This window comes from Hevea brasiliensis, chromosome 18 (genome assembly GCF_030052815.1).
Source record: "Hevea brasiliensis isolate MT/VB/25A 57/8 chromosome 18, ASM3005281v1, whole genome shotgun sequence".
In the NCBI taxonomy this organism is placed as follows: Eukaryota; Viridiplantae; Streptophyta; class Magnoliopsida; order Malpighiales; family Euphorbiaceae; genus Hevea; species Hevea brasiliensis.
The window spans coordinates 49,621,332-49,641,420 of record NC_079510.1 but is presented as its reverse complement, the minus strand read 5'-3'; the positions used below and the strand labels follow the sequence as shown (position 1 = coordinate 49,641,420).

The 20,089-nt window shown below is 34.4% G+C and overlaps 2 protein-coding genes, 2 non-coding genes and 1 pseudogene across 4 annotated transcripts; 2 read left to right on the top strand and 3 right to left on the bottom strand.

Moving 5' to 3' along the window:
- The first annotated feature begins 22 nt into the window (after window positions 1-22).
- On the top strand, window positions 23-2,785 carry LOC110635114 (sphingolipid delta(4)-desaturase DES1-like). Its single transcript, XM_021784328.2, has 2 exons — window positions 23-425; window positions 1,817-2,785. Exons 1-2 carry the CDS (start codon window positions 246-248, stop codon window positions 2,645-2,647), a joined length of 1,011 nt encoding a protein of 336 aa, XP_021640020.1. The 5' UTR covers window positions 23-245; the 3' UTR covers window positions 2,648-2,785.
- A 248-nt stretch (window positions 2,786-3,033) lies between these two features.
- On the bottom strand, window positions 3,034-5,114 carry LOC110635128 (uncharacterized). Its single transcript, XR_009146074.1, has 4 exons — window positions 3,956-5,114; window positions 3,791-3,872; window positions 3,513-3,706; window positions 3,034-3,315 (listed from the first exon to the last, which is right to left on the bottom strand). It is a non-coding gene; the product is annotated as an uncharacterized LOC110635128 (transcript).
- Window positions 5,115-5,220: 106 nt separating this feature from the next.
- Window positions 5,221-5,293, top strand: TRNAV-UAC (transfer RNA valine (anticodon UAC)). Its single transcript has one exon. It is a non-coding gene; the product is annotated as a tRNA-Val (tRNA).
- A 402-nt stretch (window positions 5,294-5,695) lies between these two features.
- LOC110635124 (general transcription and DNA repair factor IIH subunit TFB2-like) lies at window positions 5,696-11,750 on the bottom strand (annotated as a pseudogene).
- Window positions 11,751-12,821: 1,071 nt separating this feature from the next.
- LOC110635130 (uncharacterized) lies at window positions 12,822-18,238 on the bottom strand. Its single transcript, XM_021784345.2, has 5 exons — window positions 18,163-18,238; window positions 17,473-17,526; window positions 13,616-13,719; window positions 13,384-13,422; window positions 12,822-13,129 (listed from the first exon to the last, which is right to left on the bottom strand). Exons 1-5 carry the CDS (start codon window positions 18,236-18,238, stop codon window positions 12,977-12,979), a joined length of 426 nt encoding a protein of 141 aa, XP_021640037.2. The 3' UTR covers window positions 12,822-12,976.
- Between the last annotated feature and the right edge of the window lie 1,851 nt (window positions 18,239-20,089).

Sequence of the window (20,089 nt, the reverse complement as noted above, 5' to 3'; positions counted from 1 at the left end):
GTTCAGGTGCGCGTCGCGACACTGAATTACAGTCTTTTTTTTTTTTTTTTTGAATAATTTTGCCTCATGGCTGAAGCCTGTCTCCCCCATCCTCCTGGTTTTAAGCCGCTACCGAAGGGAAGGAAACGCCAGAAGAGAGGGGAGGGAAATAAATAATATCTTTCTGCGAGAAGAAAAACGAGAAAAATAGACGCGTAACGAGAGAGAGGTAGAGGAATTGGAAGCAGAAGAGGGAGACGGGGAAAATGGGCAGAGGGGGAGAGATGAGAGAGGACAAGCATGAGCACCAGGAGGAGGGAGTAATGGCTACAGACTTCTTCTGGTCATACACGGATGAACCTCATGCTTCGAGGAGAAGACAGATCCTCTCTCAATACCCTCAAATCAAGGAACTCTTTGGCCCTGACCCCTTGGCTTTCCTCAAGGTTTGTTTCTCTCTCTCTTTCCCTATCTCCATTGTCTGCCTTTTTTATTTTATTTTGTTTTATTTTTATTTTTTTTTTTGGTTTGGATCTGAGATAATGTACGTGGGATTCCTCGCTTGATTTGGGTGGTTCATGTGAATTGTTCACTTCTTTGGTGAATTGTTTACCTCCATAAAGCTGTGAATTTTGTTCTCTGTCATGTTATTTGATTGTATACTCCAATTCATTTTACCCTTTCCTTCCTTTATAGCTTTTCATGGAGATTCTGCCTTTTGCTGATTGTATAGAGACGTTTGTTGTTTGGTTTAGATTTGTGTAACGTTTTTTTTTTTCTTGTATTGTGCCTCAATTTTTTTTTTTTTTTGTTCATTTGCCAATATCTCCTGATGAATGTCTAGTGAGTTAAGAACAAACATTACTTATTTGTCAATTGTCAATTCCTATTAGCGAGCATTAAGCCAATTTCATTGTTTGAATTATAGACCTTGCAGTAGTTCATTCTGCAATCTCTCTCTTTTGCCCCATGTTGTAAATGTTCAATTGAAATTTATATCAGTTTCTTGATAAAGAGTCAAGTTATTTTATATGTTTGGTTAAGAGTAAATCTTATTTTGTAACTTTTCTTTGGCGCCTGATATTAATTTGACTTGTTTTCTAATGCAGTTAGGAGCATGAGAAAATTGACTCCTTTTTCTTTTCAAATTACTTGTTCTGCATGCAAGATTAATCTTGTTATTGTAACTAACTAAGAAGGGTGCAATAATGTGCAGAAGACCTAGATTGTTTCTGATTGGACTAGAATTTGTTTTCCGTAACATAGAAAATTAGAAATGCATCACATTACCTTCAGTTTGACATTGGAAATTCAAGCTAAAATTTTTGTTGACATTTGTTAAGTAATTCAGATATTTCTACATGTGCTTACTGCTTTTCACCTTCTTTAGTTTCAACCAAACAAGAGTATTACTTTGACCAAATTTATGCACTTTTCTCATGTTTTATGAGATATCAAAATGGATATATTAAAGCACTTATTTTGTTCCTTTTTCCTCATGAGGACAAGAAAAGGTTTCTGGTTTAGACCTTACACTGCCTTCCACTCATTTCCTTGTGTAGGTTGGTTTAACAGGTTGTAGGCCCAAATTTTACCAAGTAAATGAATAGGTATTGCTATTATTGTTTAGCAATATCTCTGAATGATTTCAATTTTTTGTTGTGCAAAAAGAACTTTAAAACAAATGAGAAATCATAATTAATGATGAGCGCTGCTTATGCTGAAATTTAGGCAATTTGTTGTATTTGAATTATTGTTGTATTGAAATTGTGCATATTGATTATTCCTTTCTTTTTTCATAATATGGTTCATGGTCTCAAACTTTTGGGTGTTTCAGGTTACAGTGGTTGTTTTGCTTCAACTTTGGACGGCCACATTACTTCATGATGCTGGCTGGCTTAAGATATTGGCAATAGCCTACTTCTTTGGCTCTTTTCTCAACCACAATCTTTTCTTAGCCATACATGAGCTCAGTCACAATCTTGCTTTCTCAACTCCTGTTTACAACCGTTGGCTTGGGATTTTTGCTAACCTACCAATTGGTATACCCATGTCTGTAACCTTCCAGAAGTATCATCTTGAACACCATCGCTTCCAAGGAGTAGATGGGATTGATATGGACGTCCCCAGCCATGTTGAAGGCCATCTTGTGACGAATGTTGTCACAAAATCTATATGGGTTATCTTCCAACTCTTCTTCTATGCTCTGAGGCCTCTGTTTCTCAAACCTAAGCCCCCTGGTTATTGGGAATTCATCAACCTTTTTATTCAGATAGCTCTGGATGTGGCCATGGTTTATTTTTGGGGCAGGAGGTCTTTTGCTTATTTGATCCTTTCCACATTTGTTGGAGGTGGGATGCACCCCATGGCTGGTCATTTCATCTCAGAACATTATGTCTTCAAGCCAGAGCAAGAAACGTATTCCTATTATGGCCCCCTGAATTTTCTAACTTGGCATGTGGGGTACCATAATGAGCATCATGATTTCCCAAGGATCCCTGGTAGCAAGCTTCACAAGGTGAAGGAAATTGCACCAGAATATTATGAAGGTTTAGACTCGTACAAATCTTGGAGCCAAGTCATATATATGTATATTATGGACCGGACAGTTGGGCCCTACAGCCGAATGAAGAGAAAGGTGTCAACTACTACAAAGAAATCTGAGTAGTTGCTCCCCATCTTTGTCAGTTCTTTTTAGTTTTTCCCCTCCTCTTGTTGGCAATGGGATACTAAAAACAATCTATAGTCTGTAACAAATTTGAAATTTTGCTGTAGTCTGGGGCTGAAAATTTGAGTTTATTATTTATTCTTCGTTTGCAAATAGCTTTATAATGCGTGTTATGTCCCCAAAACATAAAAGATGCCACTATGCTCTGTACTTGTGTATACATAAAAGCATGCTTGTACTAATTATTGTAGAGTGAAAGGCCTTATTTCTTGGTCATGCTGCAAGCTTGGGGACATAGGGAATAAAAATTTTATAATTTTATACTTAAAAACTTGTGTATAAAAATTATTAATTTTCAAATAACTAACATGAACCAAACTCTGGTGTGGGCCTGGTTCTGGGCTGAAGCAAGTCATTCCAAAACAAAGCTTTGAAAAACAGTTGGTGTGGGCTTATAAGTTCGGTCCATCAAACTGTAATTGGAAAGTGTGTGGTGGTCGGAAACAAATAAATCCCACTCCTTAATACAACAGTGGCCAGCATTTACTTCAACAAAATTCTGCAATCTTCATCAATTCCATTTTCGTGTCTAATATTTGATTTTCTAAGTGAATCCTTCATCTCAACGACAGCATGCTGTTCTCCAGTTTTTTTGCTCACTTGTCTGTCTACATGGGATTAAAAGAAATGTATTTAAGTTAAACAGGCTAACGTGGGAAGTGCACCTTAAAGATATCTGAGTAAGATATTTAGTCTCACATAAGCTAACACAAGAATACTTGACCATAAATACCCAAAAAAAAAGAGAAAGCAACATATATGTCTACCAAAATAAGCTATGCATTTGAAAAGCCTTGCAAGTGACCTGAGAATGAATCCCTACATTCCATGCATCATTCTTGGTGACGAAGTGTGAATCTCCAACAACAAATGAAGGTGGCTGTAAATGGTGATTAATTAGTGGAAGCCTGGTTGGAGGGTATTCATCATCATATCATAGTTGGATCCATAATTTAGTCCAAGAGCTCTCAAAGCCATTGCCAATAAGTTGCAAGATCCCTGCAGTTGGAAACCCTGATCAGATTGACAAGAAAATTAACTAAAACAAGAACACAAACTACCCAAGTAAGACTATTAACAAACCTATGCATTTGAAGATATCAAAATTTGAGTCCACAAGTTTTTTGGAATCATGGAATCTTCCCGTTGGATCCTCAGGTAAATCCTGATAGATCAACATTGAGTCAAATTGGATATTTAGTGGAAGAAAAATAGAGGGGATCAAGCTCAATGAGGTAAGTGATGTACCTTTTCCCACTCAGAATTAAGGAGTATATCAGCTGCAACTGCTGTTTCCAACAAGAGAAGCACAGAGATAATAACTGTATACTGCATCTTCTATTAAGGTAATTAGAAAAAGAAAAAATTTTTAACATGGGCATGATTTTGTTTAATATATGTTGTTTGAATTGCATCAATCTAATTGAATAGAGTCAATACAATGTAAAGTTCAAGCTCGACTCGATTCTAAAATTTAAAACTCAGACTCTTAATTCAAATCTCTTCTAATTACTTCAACTCAAAAAAATTTCAAGTATTTTTTGAGCCGAACTCAAGTAGCTCACAATTGGCTCAACTCATTTCACACCCTATGAAGGGTGAAAAAGGATACGCAAGAGAGGTATAAACCATTTGAGCTATCTGCAGAAATATGGACTATGCAAGTTACAACGCACAAAGTAATGCCAACGCTAAGAAAAGTGTATATAAACCTGGAATTTATGGGAGTATATATATATATATGCTAGTGAGTTCCAGCTTCAGAAAGAGAAAAATGAACAGAACAAGAAGCATAAGTGAAAAACTTGCTGAAGATAAAGAGGTAACATGGAGCAGTAGAGTCATAACCATCAATAGATGAGCCTTCCATATCTGTTTGCCAGACTCTAGCCATCCAAAGACCATATAGAATCATTGCAATCCCAACTATTTCCATTACTGAATTTACCATTTTCAGTATTGACCTCAGCAAAGTCTTTGCAATGCTTGCCATTTCTCTTAAATACTCCAATACACTTGCAGAAGTCATTTCATGTAAGCAAATTTGAATTTGAGATGAGTATTGGTTGATCAAAGATAAAGCAGTAAAAGTAATTAACTAAAGAAAATTTCTATTATAAAGTTATATGACAAAAAATTCTAATGGAACCAAATGATTAAGATTTCATTTTCATAGACCCAAAGAACATTATAAAGTTAAGCTATAATTTGATGATGGTGAGTTGAGGTGGTCTAGTTCAGAATTTTCCCTTCAAAAAAAAAAATTTATTAAATTTAATTAAAATTAAATCTAAAGACCCTCGATCCGGTTCTAGTCCTTTGGCCTAGTGCTGGTGAGCTAGGAAATTTCTTGAAAACTCCTGTATACTTCCCAATTCTTAGCTTGGCTCACTTTCCACTCCGCAGAGTACCGATAGCGAATCCTCATTGTGTTTGTCGTTTGCCGAAGCAGTGGGACGAATCCTAATAAAAAAAATATATATAAAGCAGTTGTAACAGAAAATTAGCGCAGGGTTGCTGTGGTGTAGTGGTTATCACGTCAGTCTTACACACTGAAGGTCCCCAGTTCGATCCTGGGCAGCAACATTTCTAATCTCATATTTTGAGTTTTGAAGGACTTGCAGATATTATAAGTAAATTCTGATTCGTCAAATAAAAATATATTTGCCAAAATTATTATTTAATTCTTACATTGCAATGAAATTAATTACCCGGTCCCTTTATTTTGAAAATATTTTATTTTTAGTCCGTGAATTATTCTTCCCTCCTAATAATTTTTTTGTCAATCAAGCAAGTTGAAAGAGAATAATTATAACGAGAGACTGAATAGTTAATGAGTTTAAAATTATAATGACTAAATAATTATCTTATTTAAATTACAGATATCAAATAATTAAACTGAAAAAAAAAATCTTTAAAATAACACAAAGGATTAAATAGTTTAACGCCTAAAAAGATAAAAAGACTAAATAATATATTTTTAAAAAATAGAGCGACTAATTCATTAGTTTCATTAAAATAAGGACCAAATATTAATTTTCCCAATATGTTTTGATGCAATTTTTTTCCCCCTAATTTAGTCAAAACTCACATGACTGAATGATTTTGAAGGATAAATAAGAGAAGACACTGACAAGACCATATCAACCTTTTGAAGTATGTTTGACTAAATGTAATAAAAACTTTTAAGTTGGTTTTGGGGGCTTCCCAAGATTCTGAACGTGTATGATATTTGATTCTTTCCTTTTCTTCTCTTCTCCTCTTTCTTGGTAATACATTTTGGTGACTCCTGAAAAATTTGATGTAAAACTCATCTGATCAGTTCAATATTCACATTTAACTTCCTACTTTTGTCCACGAAGAAACTCTCTCATGTGCATGTGAATTTCTGCCTTAACTACCATGCGCATTTTCTTTGAATCCTCCCAGAGTAAGCCACTCCACTCTTGAGCAAAGTCACAAGCAGCCTCCAACACGTCCTGGTGGATAATGAGATATAACATGAGAACATAAAGAGGCATGAGCAAATTAACAGCCAAAATAAGATGCTTCACTTACCCTAGAGGGGAATTCATCATAGAAATGTGCTGGGGTCATCTCAGCCCTGTTCAGATCTGATTCCCAGTGTCTTATCTGCACAAAAAGAACGCATTTTGAAATATTAGGAAATATACAATAAGAAAGAATAAGATATTATATATCATTGCATATTTAAACTTGAATGCAATGACAGGAGAAAAAATATTTCAGTTGACAAGTATTTGAAGATAGAAAATCATTATGACCTGGTCTGTGACATTTTCAGGAACAGAAGTATTCTCTCTGCAACACGAGGATGAGCATTCTGCTGAAGAAAAGAAATTATCTGCAAACAAAGAGGTTTAAGTGAAAATTGAAACATGATACTTTTCAAAATGGCAAATCAGAAACAAACAAGAGAACAAAATGTTAGATTCACAATATTTCAGGACCTATAAGCACCCTCAAAGGCCTTTTGCCTAACATAATTCTCGGTTTGTAATAGTAGTAAAGATAAAACTGCTATCTGCAAGCCTGACACTTTTCATGAGTTTGGCCTTATTTATAAGTTCTTGATCCGGGTTATATTCTTCAGCCAAATAATCTACTATTGACCTGCTGGGCCCATCCATTCTAAATAAAAGCTCACCTGCTCTGCTGTGATCCCATTTTCAAAAGCATTATACAAGCTTTCTTTAGTTATTGCTCCAACAATAAGGTTTGGAAGTTGATACTCTACCCTGCATATAGAAGCAGAAAGCATAAATTTTTAACTTCACAAGCTAATAACAGACAAAACATGAGCAGTGAGATTAGTACAAGGAAGTAAATATTAACAAAGTTTACTTACCAGAGTGATAAGTAAATTCAAATAAGTAGCATTTTCTATTAGAGGTGGGTACACATCATTGCCACATCATCAACCTTGCCGGTCAGCAATTTTCAATTGTACCCTACTTTGCTAAGTTGACGTTTTGCATCTGATTTTGTAGCCCGTTTTCTGCAAAAATAACACTTAAAGGCTGAATTTTGAGTTTTATCTTCAAGGAAGGTTTTTTTTTTTTTTTTTAAACTTTGAATACCACGGAAACTTATATTGAGAGGTTAGAAGAGTATATCAATTCCTACAAAAATGTTATCGAAGAAATTAATTATGACATTGGATTTTATAAAAGTCAATTACTATCTCTATGTCATTGGATAGACAATTATAGCTATAAACATGATTGTGAAACGTGTTCTTTCTTACGTGGTGAATACACAACTCAACTCAACTAAGCCTTTATCCCAAAAATTTGGGGTCGGCAATATGGACTCGCTTTCTCTACTCTAAACGATTTTGGGTTAGAGTGGTGAATATGGAGAGATAAAACAGATTTTAATAGATAAAAAAAGGGAATATGAAGATTTATAACAATTCTTACAAGTTAAAGAAAGATAGCTTGAAGAATGCAGAAAAGAACTTGTAATTTCAAGTGTGAAAAAATTGAAAGCATAGCTTGATAAGTTATCAAAAGTAGAAATACTATAAAAAAATAAAGCTTAATAAGTTATCGATAGTTGTTTGAGAACTTAAAGAAGAAATTCAAATTGTAAATCAAGGAAAGAAGCTTGATGTTGAAGATGAACAAGAAAAAGAATTCGAAGAGCAGCTTGAAGATGAAAATGAGGAACATAAAGAGTAACTTGGAGACATTAAGCTTGAAGAGTATGAGATTGAAGAATTTGAAGATTTGAGTCTTGAACATTTACATGTTGAAGAGCCTATTCCAGAGCAAGAAGTTGATAAAACTCCAAAAGCAAAGCTAGAGGAAGTTATATTTGGGAATGAAGAAGATGCTATGGAGACATTAATGAAAATTGATGATTCTGTTGAGATAAAGGACATTTCAACTATTGTTCTAATTGATATTATCTATATGGATGTTTCTAAGAATACAAAAGAGAGTGCAAACTTCTTCAAGTCAATCTTGCTGCTACCATACATGAAGATAGTATTGTGTTCTCCGCATTTGATTTGTGAACCTTTAGCACTTCAAGACTCGAGGACGAGTTTTCTCCAACCAGGGGAGAATAATGTAAAATAGAAAGTTTACAATTCTATTTAAAAATTTTAATTATTATAGAATTAAGAAATTTAAAGAGTTTTTATTATTAGGGAATTTTATTATTATTGGTTCATTATTTCCTAATTTATCTTATTTAGTATTCCTAATTAAAGTTTATTAGGGTTTCCATTCCTAAATTGATTAGGGTTATAAACTCTATAAATAGAGCTAATTTTATATTATTCAGTAGTTTTAGACAATGATTGTTATTGAGATTAACAAAATTATTGGGAATTAGTTCTCTTTTCATGGATTGGTCCTAGATTTCTTGGTTCTTTCCCTTTGTTCTACATCACTTAGCTTAGTTTAAGTTCAATCTAAAGTCAGGTTGAGCTTGGCTTATTCATTGTCATACAAGTTTCTGGCAACTTGAGATCACTGACATAATCCAGAAGGCTGAGAAAGGCATGGGTGAGCACCAAGTGGTTGAGTGCTAACTAGATTCCCCATTCTCATTACAATTATAATCACCATCATTACAACAAGTTCAAAAAGGACATTAAATATTCAAGTAGCGTGCATCAATTCTTAGTTTTTTTACTACAACATAAACAATCCAACATAGGAATATTCACAATTCATTTGAAGCTTTGTCAACAACAGATGAACAAGTGGACATTTCTTTGCAAATTAAACTTAGTGATGTAGTCAAGGAAAACTAGATTTAGGAATTAAGATCTTTAATTCAGATTTTCTAGTATAATTAGGAATTAGCAATTCTATTGTTATTAGGAATATTTAAAAAGTTATAGTAGGTTTAGAATTTCCTAGTATTGGTAGGATTAGTTATTATTCCATAAATAGATATGTAATTTAGGGTTTTTTCCCCTAGAGTTTCACTATATGAGCATTGGGAATTAATACATTTGAGAGCTTTGTTTCTTCTTTGAGTGTGTTTGTGGGTTCTACATCACTTAGTTGTGTGGAATATATTTTATTTCATGTACCGAGGGTTAAAAAAAAAGGATAGTGATGTCAAATAGTCATCTTTAAAAAGCTAATAATGTGATTACCATGCAAACCATCCTCACACTAGGGTATGAGGCTTGATAGAACATCTAACAATATAATCACCATTCCTGAAGCTTAAGTAGTGCATAGGTTCGCAAGCCCCACAAGTTGAAGTCAGGTGGATGTTAACTTAGCCCATATTATTAACATCTCAGAGATTACTTGGTCTATATTGCCCAAGAAAGCAGCTCAAGACACACTTTAGTTGTGTAATTCCAAGAGCTTGGATCAACAATTGTCATTGACAGTTGAAGAAATGGTTATGGTATGAAAATTAAGGACAAAATCCAAAAAGACATTAAAATACATCTTACAAAAGATAGATATATTTGTTAATAACATGAAAGTCCAGGTTCTATCTAAATGATCAAATGTCACAAACATAAGATTTATGCATAGAAATTTTTATTTTAAACCTCATTTTTAAGAGTTCTTCAAACATCATCTTGAGTGTTCAACTTTTCATAAAGATATGGATATACAAGTAACAGTCACACTTATGATAGAAGTTATCACAATTCAGTAGTCCACTGCCACTTGGGCAAAAAGTCAGAAGAGAAAACCACCTAAAAAACTTAATTGGTCCATACCTCACAGTTAGAAATATATTCTCTGATGATGTACCACAATTGTGCATTTGTATCCATCAGCTGTGCTCACAGATTCAACATAAATTTCAAATTCCAGTAACCAAAACTAAAATTGCAAATTGCTTAAGAATATGATGCACAACAAAAACTGGAAACCGCTCTCAGTTAATCGCGGCGCCTCTTTATCCCTAAAGAATAGGCAGAACACGGCATGTCACAGATATGAGGTTCAAAATTAAAGTTGTATATTTACAATAAGAAATAATACCTTTGACTCAAAAGACCCCTCTGGAAAATTTTCATCATAGAGGAGCTGAAGTTAGTTGGCCTTTCTGCTTGGGTCGAGTTTATAAGTTGCAGCAGGAAACACTGGTTTAACACAATTATAATCCATAAGAGAGTAGTCTAATCATAAAATTAATCAATTGCCATGAGGAAAATGTGGTGATATCATTTCACGCCATAGTGGTTGCCATAGTAAATAAGAACTAGTGAACAGTTTCCATAAATGCAAAGGCGCAAATGAGACCAATAACAAAAATACATAGATGAAGTTCATACCTCCCATTGTCCAAGGGCATATGCCTCAAGTTCGTCCAAGCTTGGGAGTCTTGCAACAATATTTGAAGGCATTGGTTCCCTTGGCAAAACTTCACTGCAGTATTCAACGTTTATATTTTAAACACCATTGATAATATAAGATTATGAATGAAAACACAAAATCTACAAAATCCCAAGCAATATGATGCCACCAATCAAAGGAGTATACATGTAAGATAGTTTTCTATGTCTATTTACTAGATTGCTATTAGATTGCTATCAGATTGCCATCTGATTTCAGTCGACTTTCTATGCATAAAATATAACTAACAGATAACCTTCCACATTAGTGTATCAATGGAATACATAAAGCAAGGCAGATTGATCCTATTTTTCTTTCGTTTCTTTGACAACCCGTACCAGGGAGCTAAATTCATTCCAGCTAAAGGTACAACAGAAAAATCCATAAATGCGAATATAAAAACTTACCGATTTATTAAATGCTTCCGGAGGCTAATCTGAAATGTTGGATTTAATTTCTAATTGGCTTCCTTTTTCCTTCAAATTTAATAGTATGAACCAAAAATTCAGAAAAGAGCTGAGAATATAGTCCCATTTCCTATCGGCTCCTATCTCAGAAACGAATAGGTTACTAATCGAGAGATGCATAGACAAGCAGTTACCTATCAACGGTTTCAGAAAAAATTCTCAACTGAATCAAGCGATCAACAGCGACCCTGTGCTTGGAGGATGCATCAGGAAGCACCCATTCCTCAAGCATTTTCGCTGATACTGGACCATCGATATACAGCATTTGCAGGACATACTTCTTCGATAATGGCGGTAATGACCTGAAAGCAAACTCAATAAAAAATCTTCAGCGACTAAACCAATAAAAAACAGAAAATAATTGCTATGTAAGGAGAAAAGAACCTGAGAATGGCTTGGCAAATGAAGGGATTAGCGTAGAGCTTATCGAGTTTCATGGCGGGCAGAGACGCCACCATGTGCATGAAATTCTTTGCAATGATTCTCACTGGCGGCATTTTTTTCCCTGGGAATTTCAAGTCCTATATTACCTGAAATTTGATTTTTCAGTTTTTTGCTAGGGTTTTTGATTGATGAAGCTTTAAATTACTGGTTGTTAAATTGCTGTGAAACTGAGAGTGAGTTGTGACTGTGTGAGGTTCATAACTGTGACGTCGTTTTAGAGTTCTGGTTCCGCTGCTGGTTGTCTGGTTTGATCAACGTAGGGCTTGGAGCAAGATGCCTGATTTTATTTTTTTTATGCGTTTTGCTTTTATTCATGGACTTTCTTCAAATATAATAATTAGAGGCTATTGAAAATTAATTTAAAATTAAATTTTATATATTTTAATATAATAATTCTAAAATAATAAAATATTTTTTTTAAAATTGTTTTTTAAATAATATCCAAAATATTATTTTTCTGAAAAATAAGATTAAATTATAACTCCAAATAGGCTCGTCACTTGTTTGCTTTACCTGCCCAATCGATTAGTTTAGTGTAATGCATTTTCATTGTCCGTGAAAAACGTTCAGGTGGCTTCGCTTTGGCATTGGTTTTCAAATCCCTCTGCAGCAGTCTATACATGCACCTTCAGAGAAACTGATAGATTGTTAGAGGAGTGCCCCAGACCTCTAAATGAGTATGGGATATTAATACACCCGTTCACGTTTAGGATAAAATATCTGAAGCGAGAAATATATATGGAGGTCTAAATATTAATTGAAAAGGTTTTAATATCATCTTAAATAATAAATTATATCTAACTTAATTCCATAAATTAGTTTAAAAAGAGAAATGTCAAACACAAAAATATATTATTTTTATCTCAAACTAATGTGAGATATTAATGCATAATAAAATAAAAATATAAGTGATTGCAATCATGAGCTTTAGTTCAATAATATTAGGCTATATTCAAGTTTCACTCGTTTTATATATATATATATATATATATATATATATATATAAGCAGTTGCATAATTGGCTATTAATTAATACTTCACCATAGCTGCTAAACTCACCATGAAATATTTTTGCCAATTTCATCAAAATTGAGAGAATTCCAGTACAGTTTCTTCTCAAAGTCAGAGAACACATTTCTGAACTAAGTTACTTCTGAAGCCATCTGTGTTGGCATGTATCATCACTAATCAACCAAAAATGAAAAGGGATTGACTTTACATTTCAGTTGTCCAAGGTTATGCTAGCAAATCTGGAAAACCAGATGTCAATTGCCATGAAGCTTCTGCAACCCATATAAGAGGCAAAACAACGATAAAACGTAAGCTACTGCTGACTGAAAAGGGCCCAAAACTATAAATATCCATAAGTGGAATTAAGCAGCATTAAGAATCTTCCAAGATTACACAGCTAACAAAATTGTATATCTTCTGGTCAGTACCTTCTTTTCTCGTGCTACCTATTTTTCTTTCTTTCTTTCTTTCTTTCTTTTTTTAATCCCTCTTTCCTTCTATGCAGAAGTGCAAGGTATGTCTTCAGTAGGTTCACCAGGCTTAGTAGTTAGTGGAGGAGGCTTCTGAACAGGGGCCGGCTTCACCCAAGGGGAAGGCTTACATGGCCTGTTTGGACGCACCTGATCAACTTTCTCCTCTTCAATTTCAAACTGCAACCAGGAAACAAGCAGCATTGCATCAATGAAATAAGAGAAATGGAACATGGACATGTGAATTATTAACAAAAAGAAATTTCCAGATAATACACAATAATTCCATCAAAATGGTTCAGTCCCATAAATTACTAATATTCAAAGAATCACAATCAGGAATCTTGCAAGTGCCTTCTCATATATATAATTTTTACCTCAAGACAACAAATGACATAATGCAACAAAAAGTTTAACCATGAGAACAAACTGACCTTGTGACCACAACCGGCTACACAGGCATGGAAGCATTCCTGTATAAAGAGGAAGAGAGAGTAATTTTAATTACTTAACATAAGAAGAATTGAACAAGTCAGGACCAAAGAAGGTCAAGTATTGTCCCCAAAAGGATTTTATCATAAAGACTCCAATGATCAAAATGGATCATTAAAAAGTGCAAGAGCAAATGGAAAATAAAAAAAGGAATATGTTAAAACGATAAAATACCTCAGAATAACTTGCAGCTCCAGGAGATCGATCAATGTAAGCACTCCACTGCTGATCCTTCAATACAGGGTCCTTATAGCATATGTCATCACACTCTCCCAAACCTGAAGGTTTAAGAACATAAAAGTTAAAACTCAGTTAGTCATGGCACTATGCTTTGATATGTTCTTCCTTTAGATTATGGTAGGTTAATTTTTCAAACTAGTGATTTCTAAGAATGAGATTTGAACACACTGTTGTCCAAAGCATAAGCTAAGTCTGGCCAAAATCCCCCCTTGTTCCTCATAAATTGAAATTGATAAGAATTTGAATTCCAATTTTCCTATAGAAACACTATCTTGAAGTCCGAGTTAATCTATTGAGGTATCAGTTCCCTTGGAAAATAATCTTGATGCATTGGAAGTTTGAAAGGAAAGTTAAGCATAAAACTCTAACGATATTCTAGTCCAGAACATAAAACAGAAAGCTCAACTACAGGTCCCAAACTCAACTCAACTCAACTCAACTAAGCCTTTATCCCAAAAATTTGGGGTCGGCTATATGGATTCGCTTTTTCCACTCTGAACGATTTTGGGTTAAATCCTCAGAAATGTGTAATGCTTCTAAGTCATGTTGTACTACTCTACTCCAAGTCAATTTAGGTCTACCCCTTTTTTTCTTTCTATCCTCTAACCTAATGTGCTCTACTTGTCTAACTGGAGCCTCCGTATGTCTACGCTTCACATGACCAAACCATCTCAATCTCCATTCTCTCAACTTATCTTCAATTGGCATCACTCCTACCTTTTCTCTAATACTTTCATTACGGACTTTATCTAGTCTAGTATGGTCACTCATCCACCTTAACATTCTCATCTCTGCAACTCTTATCTTAGATGCATAGGACTCTTTCAGTGCCCAACACTCACTACCATATAACATAGCCGGTCGTATGGCTGTACGGTAAAATTTTCTTTTTAATTTATTGGGAATCTTATGATCACATAAAACTCTCGTGGCACGTCTCCACTTCAACCATCCGGCTTTAATCCTATGATTAGCATCCTCCTCACATCCCCCATCTACTTGAAGGACTGAGCCTAGATATTTAAAGTGATTACTTTGGGACAGTACCACTCCATTCAAACTAACTCCTTCCCTATCACCAGTTTGGCCTTCACTGAACTTGCAATGCATGTATTCTGTTTTCGTTCTACTTAACTTAAAACCCTCTGACTCTAGAGTACTTCTCCAAAGTTCTAGCTTCCTATTGACTCCTTCTTGTGTCTCATTTATCAGAACAATATCATCCGCAAACATCATGCACCAAGGAATACTCTCTTGTATATGTTTCGTCAGTTCATCTAAAACTAATGTGAAAAGGTAAGGGCTTATGGCTAATCCTTGGTGTAATCTAATTGAGATCGGAAAATCTCTTGTGTCCCCTCCCACTGTGCGCACAATAGTAGTTGCTCCTTCATACATATCTTTCAATACTTGTATGTACCTAATAGATACCCTCTTTTGTTCTAACACATTCCATAAGACCTCTCTTGGAACACTATCATAAGCCTTCTCCAAATCAATAAAAACCATGTGTAGATCTTTCTTCCCATCTTTATATTTCTCCATCAAGCTTCTAATGAGAAAGATCGCTTCCATAGTTGAACGACCGGGCATGAAACCAAATTGATTGAGAGAGATAGAAGAATCATGACGTAGTCGATGCTCCACAACTCTCTCCCACAACTTCATAGTATGGCTCATGAGTTTAATTCCCCTATAGTTTGAGCAACTCTGTATGTCTCCCTTATTTTTAAAAATTGGTACTAAAATACTCTTCCTCCATTCATCAGGCATTTTCTTTGAGTTTAGAATCTTATTAAATAATTTAGTTAACCATGCCACTCCCATATCTCCCAAATACTTCCACACTTCAATTGGTATTTCATCTGGTCCACAGGCTTTACCCACTTTCATTCTCTTAAGTGCTTCCTTTACTTCTAAAGATCTAATCCTTCTAGTATAATTTACATTCTTTTCTATTGTTCTATAATCTATATTCACGCTATTTCCATTTTGACTATTATTAAAGAGATCATTAAAATAATTTCTCCATCTTTCTTTAATGTCCTCATCTTTCACCAACACTTTTCCTTCTTTATCCTTAATGCACCTAACTTGATTGAGATCTTGACATTTTCTTTCTCTACTCCTTACTAATCTATAAATATCTTTCTCCCCTTCTTTAGTTACAAGTTTCTCATATAACTTTTCAAAGGCCTGTGCTCTTGCTTGACTAACTGCCTTTTTTGTCTCTTTCTTTGCTATCTAGTACTGTTCATATGCCTCATTATTATCACATTTAGGTAATTTCTTATACCATTCCCTTTTTCTCTTCACTGCCTTTTGTACTTTCTCATTCCACCACCATCTCTCTTTTGAGGGTGGTCCATGTCCTTTAGACTCTCCAAGTACTTTTCTAGCTACTTCTCTAATCTTTGATGCCATCTGTATCCACATATCATTGGCCTCCATATCTAGCTTCCATACTTCGGACTCGAGAAGCTCATTTTTGAACTTCACTTGCTTTACTCCTTTGAACTCCACCACTTTGTTCGAGCTACACTATTTCTTCTGACCTTACTTGAATTGTTCCTAAACTTGACATCCAAGACCACCAACCTATGTTGACTTGTTAAAGCCTCTCCTTGAATGACCTTGCAATCCTTGCATAGAGCTCTATTTGTCTTCCTGGTTAAGAGAAAGTCGATTTGGCTTCTATGTTGCCCACTTTTGAAAGTCACTAAATGTGACTCTTTTTTTATAAAGTAGGTATTTGCTAGTATTAGGTCGTATGCCATAGCAAAATCCAGGATGCTTTTTCCCTCCTCATTTCAGCTGCCAAAACCAAAACCTCCATGAATATTCTCATAACCTTGCCTATCACTTCCTACATGTCCATTCAAATCTCCACCAATGAAAACATTCTCTTCATTCGGTATGCTTTGCATTAAATTATCCATATCTTCCCAAAACTTTTGTTTACTCTCACTGTCTAGTCCTATTTGTGGGGCATAAGTACTAACTATATTTATTGTTTCTCCTTCTAGTACTAGCTTTACTAGTATAATTTTATCTCCTACTCTTTTCACAGCTACTACTGCGTCTTTCAATGTTCTGTCTATGATTATACCCACTCCGTTCTTGTTTCTCTCCTTTCCGGTAAACCACAGTTTGTACCCTGAATTACCCACTTCCTTACTTTTCTCTCCTACCCATTTAGTCTCTTGAATGCAAGCAATGTTCACCCTTCTCCTTTCCAAGGTATCCACAAAGCTCCATTAATTTTTCTGTAAGTGATCCAACATTCCAAGTACCAACCCTGATCCTCCTCCTATCCTGCTCCTTCCTAATTGGTCTCCTTCTATGATATCTTCTATTGTTTTCTATGTCTATCTTGTGTTCTGTTTCACTATTTGTTCTACTATCTGTCCTATGGACTAACTTCTTTACCCACACCCGTCCATAATGTGGGAAACCTTGCTCACTTAACACCACACCCGGGCGCCGGCATGGCGCGTCGCTTTCGATGAACGCCCTACATCCTTGCATATTTATCACTACACCCGGGCTCTGATGTAGCGCGTCGTTAGTAGAGGACGCCCCAACGTTTATATAATTTGAATCCATATCATAGGGTGTGACAAAATTTTTACGCTGGTTGTCACCTACCGCAACCCTCCTCCTTTATCCGGGCTTGGGACCGGCTAAGCACAAACTACTTAGGCGGAGTTAACTACAGGTCCCAAACAAGAAAGCAAAATATTTATCTATAATCTGTAGACAAAATGATATTAGAGTAGGTCAACACTCACATTCTTCCCATGTTTCTCCATCTGCACCACATCCCTTCTTGCAAAACACTCTCCCTGAAAAAAATCCATGCCACTGATTAGACAGATATAACCGATAATTTGATTTCAAACCCATGTCCATGCCAATTGTGAGATATGCATAACAATATCAAAGATCATTCCATGTTCTCAGTAGGCACACTTCTAACAGTTCATAGGAGGGGACAAATAATCTCCATAAGGAACATTTAAATAAATAATCATTTTCCAAAGAAAAATCCTGGTAATCAAAGAGTGTGCATCAAAGAGAGCATTGCTTCTTTAAACTAAATAACCCAAAACATGAAAGGCTTATATCAATTTTCACTTCTTATTCTCTTAAGCCATTGTTTGCTCCATAATGCATGATTCAATCTAATGTTTGCACAGGAAAAAATAACACAAAGATTACCAGAATATAATATACACACACTTGCATAATCAAGTTCCTTCTTCCCCATTTCCCCTCCAAAAACGCACATATAATAAGAAAAACAAGCAAATAAATGAAAAGAATGCATGTTTAACAGACAAGAAATACAAAATCTGCGATCTAATAGACAAAAGTTAGCAGATAATTAACAAGAAAAACGAGAGGGAAAGTTGCTAAAAAAGAAAGGTTTTTTGAAGGAAAAAGGAAGAAGGATGAAGATGTAGAGGAAGGTTACATACATGGAATCCGTATGAGAGCGGCATATTTGTGGGTGCATTGACTGCCACAAGGTTGAGCCCATTGCTGGGGTATCATTTCTCTTCCTTGCAGTCTCGCAGGCTTACATAAGCTAAATGAACAGTAGACAGATGTTGATCATATAGTTGGGATAATTTGGTCTTTTAGTAACATCTGTCAGTCCAAGCTCAAGGGCTGCGATTAATCTTCCTGGACCATCCGGCACATTGGTTCGGGCCAATGACATGAAACCAAACCAAGGATTTGTTTCTCTACTTCCTATTTATAGCATTGGTTTGAAATGGATAGTTTGAGTTATTTTAAAAAAAAAAAACAAAATGGATGGTGTAAATCAAATAAAATGTGTATAAATCAATTAAATTGATAAAACAAAATAGATAGTGAAAAATAAACTTTACTCATCAAATGAGCTAACTTTTTAAATTAACTATGCAACACTCTTTATATTTATGACTTAAATGGCTTTTAGCTTAATTTATGAAATTCACCTTAAGAATATATGTTTATAAGCGAATTTAAACTTCTAAGTAATTAAAATTTTAAGCAATTACATATTTAATTAAAGTACTTATAATAATAAACAGTTGATAAGTTTAATAAAAAATAACATATAAATATATTTATTATTAAAATAATTAAAAATAATATTAAATAAGACTTGTAGTTAAATTTTAAAAATTAAATTAGGATAATATGATAAAATATTTTATCAAACTAACTTATAGGTATATGACTTATAAGTACCAAAATAAAAAGTTAGTCTCTCCTAACTTATTTTTTAGAGTTTATAAACTTAAAAAATGTTATAAATAAACAGGTTAATTTATTTTTAAAGTTTATAAGCTGATTTGTTAAGGCAAAAATCCTCCTAATAAAAAATTATTTGATTTAAACGAATTAAAACATATAAATCAATTAATTAATTTTCTAAAATAAAGAAATCATTCTATAAACAATGACAATGCTTAGTACTTAAATATTAATTCTCTTTTTTATAATTTATAAAATTTCTAAACAAAATTCAGTTAAAAAAAATTTGTAAACAAAATGACTGTTTTTCTTAATTGGAAAAAACAAAATTTCAGTGGACTGGCTGCTCGTCCGCACGGCATACTACTATTGGCTCAATGGCTTTCAAGGGAATCTCACCGAATCCCACTAGACTTTCTCATTTCACCGATCACTGGTATTGTTCACTGATATCGACAATTGTTCTTTCTTAGTAGGGGGAGTTGCAGGATTCGCATTTGATTTGAGTTTGCCAAGTGAGTGGTGATTTTAAACTAAATCAAATTAGATTAGATTAATTGTTAATCTATAATTATACAGGTTTATAAGCTTAATTTTATGTGAAAATAAATTTGTATTTAGATTTTTAAACTTGTATTTAGATTTTTGCGCTGTACACTGAATGATCCGCTCTCCAACCAAACTGAGTCACTGCAATTAAAGTTGCATGGGGGCCATTGAAGTTGGAAAGCGTGCAGAGATTTTTGTATGGGAACCAAACACAGATTTTGATCTTAATGATGCTCTTCCTATATAACTTGAACATCCCGTATGCCTTTTGAACTCCCTATCCAGTTTTCTTGATAGACTTGACTCAACTAATTCTGCTTGCTTTGAATGCTTTTTCTTCGCGTCCACAAGACAGAGTCAACATTTTATGAATGTTAAAGAAGTGGTTGAAGAGAATATGATGGGCTTTATTTTCACATCACTACTGCATCTCAGTTTAATATTGAGGTAGAGTCTATAACTTCCAAAACCCAGTATATATATAAGGAAGATAAAATGCAGGCATAATTTTAGGTTATTATATTTTTCCAAGTTAGAATTTGTGAGAAGAACAATATTTTTGAGGATTTTGATTTCTTTAATCAAGAGAAGAATATTTGAAATTGATCA